Here is an 8,879-nt window from a genome sequence, read left to right on the forward strand (position 1 = left end):
TGAAACTATGAGCATTTCTGCAGTTTAAATTCCTGGAAGCGTTCTTGTTGAGTCAAGGATGCATGCGTGTATTGCCAAATCACCATCCTAGATGGTCCAACTGGTGCATTGAAACCAGGTGGTGGGGTAGAAAACGGCGAGCCCGGAGCAGTCCCAGCCTCCGAGCAGTAGGTGGTGCTGTGGGCGCGTCTCCGAGGAAGCGGCGGGGTCCACGCTGAGCGACTTCCGGTGACTTCCTGTGACTTCCGGTGCGGGGTGCGCGCTGCGGGGTGGACGCGGGGAGTGCGCTGCAGGGTTGAGGCCGGCGGCCCGCCGGGCCGCGGAGCACGATGCCGTATGCCAACCAGCCCACCGTGCGGATCACGGAGCTCACCGACGAGAACGTCAAGTTCATCATCGAGAACACGGACCTAGCGTAAGGCTGCTGCGGGGAGCAGCCGGCGGCTCGGGGGCGCCGGGGGCCGCAGCCGGGGTGGAGGGTGGGAGGGAGAACGGGCCGAGTCTGCAGGTCCCCTGCGCCGAGCCATGGTTTTCACGTTGGAAACCGGGGGTGAGGGGAGGAGGGACCGGTTTGTCGAGGCTGCGGTGCCCTCACACCGCCTGTTTCCATCCCTCAGGGTGGCTAATTCTATTCGGAGGGTCTTCATCGCCGAGGTGCCCATAATAGGTAAGCAGCCCCCGTTTGCTCGTTGCCAGGGCCTCGAGTGCTCCCCAGACTCACCTCCACCCTTCGATCCCCCGACCACACACCCTGGGGCTTCTGCCTGCAGCCCCGGTTTGGGTGAGGCAGGGGGGGGGGTGGAGGGGGAGGGGCAGGGAGTGTCGCTGAGAAAGCAGCGATGCTGGAAGCTTGATCGGACCCTGTGCCCTTGGCCCAAGATCACCGCCCTGGCCCCCAAAGGCCACTTACACTCAGGTCCACTCTTAATTTGCATTGGTGAGGAGCATGGGTGCAGGAGTCTGCGAACTTGGGTTCGAGTACTGTGTTCACTTACGGTGTCTGAAACTGTGGTTTTCTCTGTAACATTGGGACGCTATTAGTTAGTACCCATGATGGCAGGGATGAAGTAAGGTATTCACTATTCAGTGCCTAACGTGTGGTGAGTGTTCAGTGCTGCTAGATATCTTTATTGTTGTTGTTAATCTCACCCAAGGATATTTTTCCCCAATGATTTTTAGAGAGAGTGGAAGGGAGGGGGAGAGAAACATTGATGTGAGAGAGACATGTCAATTGGTTGCCTCCCGCACGCAGCCCAGCCAGGGCCAGGGATTGAAATAACCACCCAGGTTATGTGCCCTTGACCTGGAATGGAACCTGAGACCCTCCAGTGCACAGTACGGTGTTCGGCGCGCTAACCACGGGGCTACGCCAGCCAGGGCTGCTAGGTATCTTTTGCTGCTAGATGTCTTTTTATGAATCTGTTTCAACTGCATTTGTGGAACATAAAAGTGCCAGGCAGTGGCTGGGCACTGGGAATGCAGATCTAGCTGTATAGGACAGGGTTCTTGCCTTCACAGAGCCCACAGTGAAGTTGCAGGGGAAAGATGAGCCCACAGACGACATTAATGCAAGGTAGCTTTGGTCCAGTATTGGGAGAAGCCGGGCTCCGGTGCTGGTGGCTTAGACTCGTGACCCACAGGTTGAGAACCGCTGCTGTAGAGCCTAAGACAATCGGAAAACACAGATATTTACATTAAGATTCATGAACAGTAGCAACATTACAGTTATGAAGTAGCAACAAAAATAATTTTATGGTTGGGGGGGTCACCACCACATGAGGAGCTGTATTAAAGGGTCACAGCATTAGAAAGGTTGAGAACCACTGGCTTAGAGGGAGGATCTGTTTTTGCTCTGGTTCCAGCCTCAATGCTCCAGGTATCTTGCAAATTTGCACACAAACTACCAATATTTTCTGAGTGTCCGCTTAGAGAGTTTAGGAAAGTGAAATGTAAGTCAGCTGCTGCATCAGGTGTGCCTACTCCGAAGAGAATATTGGTGGGAACGGGTGTGCAGGCCAAATGGGTAAATGGGAGGACTTTGTATTAATAGTTGATCCTCCACCTCCCCGTCCGGTCAACTCACAGCTTGGTGTGCTGGCCCTCCCTCTTCCTGACCGCTCATGTCTCTGGGCCTGGGTTTCATCAGGACTAAAATGAGGGAGTTGCACTTTATGATGCAGCCCTGATTTAAATTTATTTATTTATTTTTTTAAATATATATTTTATTGATTTTATACAGAGAGGAAGGGAGAGAGATAGAGAGTTAGAAACATCGATGAGAGAGAGTCATCGATCATCTGCCTCTTGCACACCCCCCACTGGGGATATGCCCACAACCAAGGTACATGCCCTTGACCAGAATCGAACCCGGGACCCTTCAGTCCCCAAGCCGACGCTCTATCCATTGAGCCAAACCGGTTTCGGTGCCCTGATTTAAATTTAAATGCCACTCCCCCCCCCCCCCCCCAATCAGTCCCGCAAATAAATGAGAACCTGCTGTGTTCCAGCCTAGAGGTAGGAATACAAAAGTTAAGATATCTGAAGACCTGCCCCAGGGGATTTTCGGAGCTTGAGGTAGAGATAAGACCCACATAAATGTAACACAAGGCACAATATGACAAGTGTCTTAAGAGAAATCTGGTCAGGATTTTTAAGGGAGGAGCTTACAGGGAGGGTGAACCTAAAAGATGGGGGGGGGGGGGAGGGTGTGAAGCATTAAAGAAGACAAGAGAATACAGTTGGGGCCAGGTGGGATCACTGTGCCTGGATGAGGAAACAGTGACCCAGCCTGTAAGCCAAAGCTTTTATAGTCAGATCACACAAAGCAAAGCAAGGGGCATGGTCAACATGTTTACAGTGTTCATGTGAGTTTCAAATCTATTTTGTTACTCAAGCTTTGTTTTGGCAGCACTTGCTGCACCTCCCACAGCCCATTAGCTCCCTAGGAACAAGGGAGGACTGTAAGGTCAAGCTTAATTGTACCAGGAAGGCGCTCCCCTCCAAGCTGGGACTTGTCTGTGGCTCTGCCACAGGTCAGTCCGAGGCTCCTGTATCTGTATCATGGAGGCTCGGAGGTTTTTAACCTTCACCGGGGAGGGCAAGGGGGTGCGGGAGGGAGATGCGGCTGTGAAGGGACAGAGACTGGGAAGGTTAGCTTGTCCCTGTCTGACTTGGGTTGAGAGAAGGAGGCGTGGAACAAAGCAGGCGGGCCTGGCTGTGTCTGGTCCTCCTCGGACCTCCATTTCTAGTATTTACACCTCTTATTTGACAAGTGGGCTCCAGTGCCGTTTGCTTTACGAATGTGCTTACATGCAGGTGTGAAGGAATGAATGAATGAGTGCTAAAGTCATTCAGATGTGTGTGAGCATGCAGTCCTTCCCCCTCCTGCTGGTGGGGACTGGGTTTTATACTGAGTATGTCTTGCCCATTGGAGGAATTCTGTCAACATGGGTTGATTGAGTGGTAATGTGGTGTTAATAAAGGGTAATCTGGTCATTATACCATCAAATAAGATATGGGCTGGACGTCTGTGTTACCTCGAGGCTTTCCCTGGGATTTAAGTGCCCAAAGAGTTTGTGTTCTTGGCTTTCACGTTGGCATGAGTAGCAGATGTACGTGCTGCTCTGGGGAATATTCTGCTCAAAGAAAATGCTCCCGCTCCTGTACTGTTCGCTAGGCCGTCCTTTTTCTCTGAGGCCCAGGGACCCCCGCATTCACCCCCGCTGAGCAGGGAAGGGGTGTGTGGGTGGGGTGTGGCGTTTGTGCGGTTCTGGTGAAAATGCAGGTTCCTGGGCCCTGTTCTAAGGCAGTGTGAGTCAGTCTGGCGGCCGGGCCCAGGCCTCTGCGCCTTACGCATCAGGTGATTCCTACATCTCGGGAACCACGGCTGTAAGCTGTTAGAATTCGGAGGCTAAGCTGCATGCCTGCTTCCTTCACGTTTCAGCCATTGACTGGGTTCAGATCGACGCCAATTCCTCGGTCCTTCACGACGAATTCATCGCTCACAGGCTCGGTGAGTGCCGGGCTCAGGGCGGGGCAAGGGCGGGGGCTGTGTCTGGGGTCAGAGAAGAAGCCTCCTCGCTCCCATGGGGACTGCGAGGCTCTCCTTTCGGCTCGGCCGCTTGGCCTCCTTCGAAGTGCTTCTCCGTGTCTTGCAGGGCTAATCCCCCTCACCAGCGACGACATTGTGGACAAGCTGCAGTACTCCCGGGTGAGCCGGGGGGTTGGGCGGCCAGGGCGGCGGGGCCTTCCGTTCTCAGAAGGCTTTTCCTGACATCTTGCTTCTAGCTTTTAGGAAGACAATGTGGAGATGTTGTCTGGAGCCCACGGCAGGCATTGGTCCTTGGTTCTGACGGGCCTCAGATTGATGAGGCTCACAGGGCATCCGTCACACAAGAGGGGGGGATACACTAGAACACATGTGTCAAACACAAGGCCCGCGGGCCAAATCCAGCCCGCCAGGCCTTGCAATGTGGCCCGCACCGCGCTGTCATCACTGCACTCCGCTGTCAGTTTATGACATTGTCAGTTTATGACTGTTCAGTAAACCATTCGGCCCGCGATTTAGGCTGGATTTTAGATTTTGGCCCCTTCTCTGATTGAGTTCGACACCCCTACACTAGACTGTCCATGTGTACAAGCGGGGAGGTGCATTTCAGTCTGTTCTGTTCCGATTCTGCTTTCCAGGGTGTCTCTTCCCAGTGACGGGGCCTAGGAGGTTAAAGGGAGTCAACCGCAGGTTGGGGAGGGTGAGGACAGGAGAGGGAGTGAGACCTGTCCGCTGAGCAGCACACAGAGACCGGAGTGCCGGTGGCTGCCACCAGATTTGTGGCTCGCCCAGTAGGTGATGCTAGTAAACGTGGCTCCTCCCTCCAGGGGGAGAACGACAGAATAGGTTACCGCATCTCTTCACCAGGACTGCATTGGATGGTAGCTTGAGTCTATTCCCTTTGATGGCTTTGCTCCATCCTGAATCAGCCCATCTAATTCCCAGGAGCAGGTCATTTTTTGTGGCGGCTAATTTGATAGGTCCTGTGAATACAAATGTGTGCGTGTGTGTAAGTGTGTAGCTGATATAACAGGTACCATGCTCTCATGTTGTCACATTTTAATATTTTGCCATATTTGCTTCACATCTTCAGATTTTTGTTTTTAAGAAATAAAGCATCAGATATCGGTGGGGACAGGTGTGCAGCCTATCTGCTGAGAGGCTCTGGCAATGTCTCATATAAAAATAGGCACGCCCGATGGCCTAGCTGTTCCTCCCATTGATTTGTTAATATGTTGTTATTGATATCAGAGAGGAGGGAGAAAGGATCAGGCATGCCCCCTACTGGGCACGTGCCCTGAGTGGGAATCGAACTATGACCAGGTTCATAGATTGACGCTCAACCACTGTGTCACACCGGCTGGGCTATTAAATTTTCTCTAGTGTTGCATTACTGAAAGATGGTATGGTCCTTTGTGTGTGTGTGTGTTTGCGCGCGTGCGTGCAAGCTTTTCTGAAAATCTGCAGAAAAGTTGAAGAAACAACAATAAATTCCATTTACTTTTTACCTTTGTTGCCAATTGTTAATATTTTGTTACATTTGCTATTTTTTTACATATATACGTGTGTGTGTGTGTGTGTGTGTGTGTGTGTGTGTTGTTTTGCTTTAAGAAAAGGTCAGTAGCCCAGAACTTGAAAGGTACTTCTTCCCAGTTTCCTTTTATTTCCTTTAAATGATCCTATTCCCGGGCTGGTCCACCTGGTCCGTGGGGGCTGAGCTAGAGGATCGCCGCGGTTCTCTGGGACGGACATGCCCAGGGCCAGGCTGAGATGTGAACGGTGCGTGTCGGTGGCAGCCTGGCAGCTGCCGGGTGTGGAAGGAGTGTGGGTGTCAGCACACACGGTTGTCTCTAATCTGGGAAGTGCCTGCAGTGGAGAAGGTCCCCAGATTGACACAGCTCCCAGGGTCTGGAGACTGGTCAGCCCTTTTCTAGATGAAGAAATAGTGGGAACTGGGAACGCAAGCAGGGAGCTCAGGATCTCCCCACACACACACACACACACACACACACTCACCTGCTCTCTCCCCGCCTCAGGACTGCACGTGCGAGGAGTTCTGCCCCGAGTGCTCGGTGGAGTTCACTCTGGACGTGCGGTGCAACGAAGACCAGACTCGTCACGTCACGTCTCGAGACCTCATCTCCAACAGCCCCCGGGTCATTCCGGTCAGTGGCTAAGGACCCCCTGCCCAGGCCCCTGGCTCTTCTTCTGCCTCTGGATGGGCGGGGGAGGATCTGCCTACGGCACCAGCTTGCCCTGTGTCCCCCCTGGTGCCTGGACATGCTCATCCTGGGCTCCTGCTGGGTGGGCCCTCTGTCGCCCAGGCCCCTTTAAAAGGCCACAGTATAGCCCTAGCCGGTTTGGCTCAGTGGATCGAGTGTTGGCCTGTGGACTTGAAGGGTCCTGGATTCAATTCCAGTCAAGGACGTATGCCCACGCTCAATCCCCAATAGGGGCCATGCAGGAGGCAGCCAATCAGTGATTCTCTCTCATCACTGATGGTTCTGTCTCTCCCTTCCTCTCTGAGATCAGTTTTAAAGTAAATGAAAGGCCACGGTGTTGTTTTGACGGAGGACTGTCACAGAGCCGTGCAGCAGGGGTGGGAGGGCAGGCACCCGCACAGACTGTTCCTGGCAGGCGCCCCTGCCCTCCCTGTGGGCATCCTGCCCCTGGTCGGCGGGTTGTGACCGGGCAGGGCTGGGAGGTACCTGCCCGAAGAGCAGGAGCTGAGCGGCTAATGTCTCTGTCTGGGCTCCGGCAGGTGACATCCCGGAACCGAGATAACGACCCTAATGACTACGTGGACCAGGATGGTAAGGGCCTGGCGTGAGTGTGCCGATGGCTACCCGACCTGTTGCTCGGCAGATCAGGGAGGCAGAGACAGACAGACAGCCTCGTGCTGGTCTTTGGTCCGTTTTTTCCGGACTGTGTGGCCTTCCAGTGGCACCCCAGGTGTATGTGGGGGGACCGTCCTCTCCTGGCCCCGCCCCGACTCCCACCTCCCTCCGCAGACATCCTCATCGTCAAGCTGCGCAAGGGCCAGGAGCTGCGCCTCCGCGCCTATGCCAAGAAGGGCTTTGGCAAGGAGCATGCTAAGTGGAACCCGACCGCGGGCGTGGCTTTTGAATACGATCCCGACAATGCCCTGAGGCACACGGTGTACCCCAAGCCGGAGGAGTGGTAGGTGCCTGCTGGGGACGGAGGCGGCGGGTAGAGGGCATGGGGTGGACACGGCTCCTAGTGACCCAGAGGGGCAGACTCACTACAGGAACAACCGGGTGCTGACCTGTGTTTGACCTCAGGCCAAAGAGCGAGTACTCAGAGCTGGATGAAGACGAGTCTCAGGCTCCGTACGACCCCAATGGCAAGCCCGAGAGGTAAGCGCCTGGGCCGGTACGGACGGCGAAATGTGTAGGAACGTACAGTTTCGGTGCAGGCTCTGAGCTAGGGTGACCCTTGCCCTCATGTCTGAGCTTCCAGAAAGCCCCTGAGGAGGGGCTGCAGACGGCTGAACCCAGAATGGGTGCACCCCCCCCCCCCCCCCTTTAGTCACTGAAAAAGAGGCTCCTCAATTACCCAAGCTCCCCCTGTTCTGGCTCGCAGCATCCAAAGATGGGGTCCCATCAGGGCCAGAAGCCGGTCAGTCTCCTAGTGAGGAGCAGAGACGCTGGCCGTGCGACCTGCTCGTTTATTCCGCTCTCTCCTCGGTGCAGGCACAGCCATAGAGGTCCTGTAAAAAGCACTCTGTAAGAGGGTGGAGGTCAACCCCAGACACGGCTGAGCTCCTGGTGGGGAAGGAGTAGAGGAGGACGCGGGAGGGAAAGGGGTGGCCCCGGCCGAGCTCAGGTCACCAGCCCCGTGGGCGGCTCTCACTGGACTCCCGCCCCTCAGGTTTTACTACAACGTGGAGTCCTGTGGCTCTCTGCGCCCCGAGACCATCGTCCTCTCGGCCCTTTCTGGGCTGAAGAAGAAGCTGAGTGATTTGCAGACCCAGCTGAGCCACGAGATCCAGAGCGACGTCCTCACCATAAACTAATAGCCGCAGCTCATCCGCCTAGCGGAAAAGGATCCGAGCAGCAGCTGTGTGCGGGTCTCCCGAGACCCTCCCAGTCCCAGAAGTCCCGACAGCTGTACCTCACTTCCACGCAAGCCATCAGCACCAGCCGGAGAGGTGGCAGAGGGGAGGGGTCCCCCCGATCCTTGCTTGGTCCCAGGTGGATTCTGGGGGCGCCCCTGGTGTTTGAGGCAGGACAGTCCTTCCCTGAGCATGCAGCATCCCTGCCCCTGCCTGCTGATGGCTAGTCTCCCCAGAACCCAGCCCTCCACCCCCCTGGTCCGCTTGTAGAGGTCGCACTGCTTCCCTGTTGAAAACCACTGGGCTAGACCCTCCTCTGTTGGTCATCTGAGCTCCTGACTTAGTGTCTGTGTGGAAGTTAGCATTTCACAGTTGTACCTTAGGTTTCCGTGTTAGGATTGAGTGTTAGAAGTCTCATTCAGGCCCCCTGCAAACCCAGCCCCTGCCCGTGGTCAGCCTACACTTTGCTCAAATTCCCCAATGTCTTTGGATATGGCTGCTCTTCCCTCCCCCCAGCCTCCCCCCAAATAAACCCTGTATTTCATTCTCTACCCATCAGTTATGACTTCACTGCCAGTGATCTGCTTAATTAGTTTGGGGGGGGAAAGGAAGGGAGGGGTGAGAGTGGGGTGGGCAAGGGCCTTAATGAAGGTCTGGCCTTGACCCCTTAGTCCTGTTGGCAGGAACATACCCGGAGCAGTTAATGAGGCAGCCTGGCGGGGGGCATTGGAGAAAACCGGAGATACAGCACAGAAA

General features: G+C 54.9%; 1 protein-coding gene across 1 annotated transcript; it reads left to right on the forward strand.

Moving 5' to 3' along the window:
- The first annotated feature begins 222 nt into the window (after window positions 1–222).
- Window positions 223–8,681, forward strand: POLR2C (RNA polymerase II subunit C). Its single transcript, XM_084861301.1, has 9 exons — window positions 223–415; window positions 618–667; window positions 3,944–4,012; window positions 4,158–4,210; window positions 6,085–6,213; window positions 6,810–6,861; window positions 7,060–7,228; window positions 7,351–7,425; window positions 7,940–8,681. The coding sequence occupies exons 1-9, from the start codon at window positions 330–332 to the stop codon at window positions 8,082–8,084; spliced, it is 828 nt and encodes a 275-aa protein (XP_084717427.1). The 5' UTR covers window positions 223–329; the 3' UTR covers window positions 8,085–8,681.
- Window positions 8,682–8,879: the final 198 nt, after the last annotated feature.

The sequence above is a fragment of the Pipistrellus hanaki genome, assembly GCF_964339955.1.
Source record: "Pipistrellus hanaki genome assembly, chromosome: 15".
NCBI classification, from domain to species: Eukaryota; Metazoa; Chordata; class Mammalia; order Chiroptera; family Vespertilionidae; genus Pipistrellus; species Pipistrellus hanaki.

Bases quoted from the DNA above. Each gene is read 5' to 3' on its own strand.
- POLR2C (XM_084861301.1), top strand. From the start codon at position 330: ATGCCGTATGCCAACCAGCCCACCGTGCGGATCACGGAGCTCACCGAC. The intron at 6,862-7,059 runs GTAAGGGCCTGG...CTCCCTCCGCAG, and splicing joins TGACTACGTGGACCAGGATG to ACATCCTCATCGTCAAGCTG. The intron at 7,426-7,939 runs GTAAGCGCCTGG...CCCGCCCCTCAG, and splicing joins CCCAATGGCAAGCCCGAGAG to GTTTTACTACAACGTGGAGT.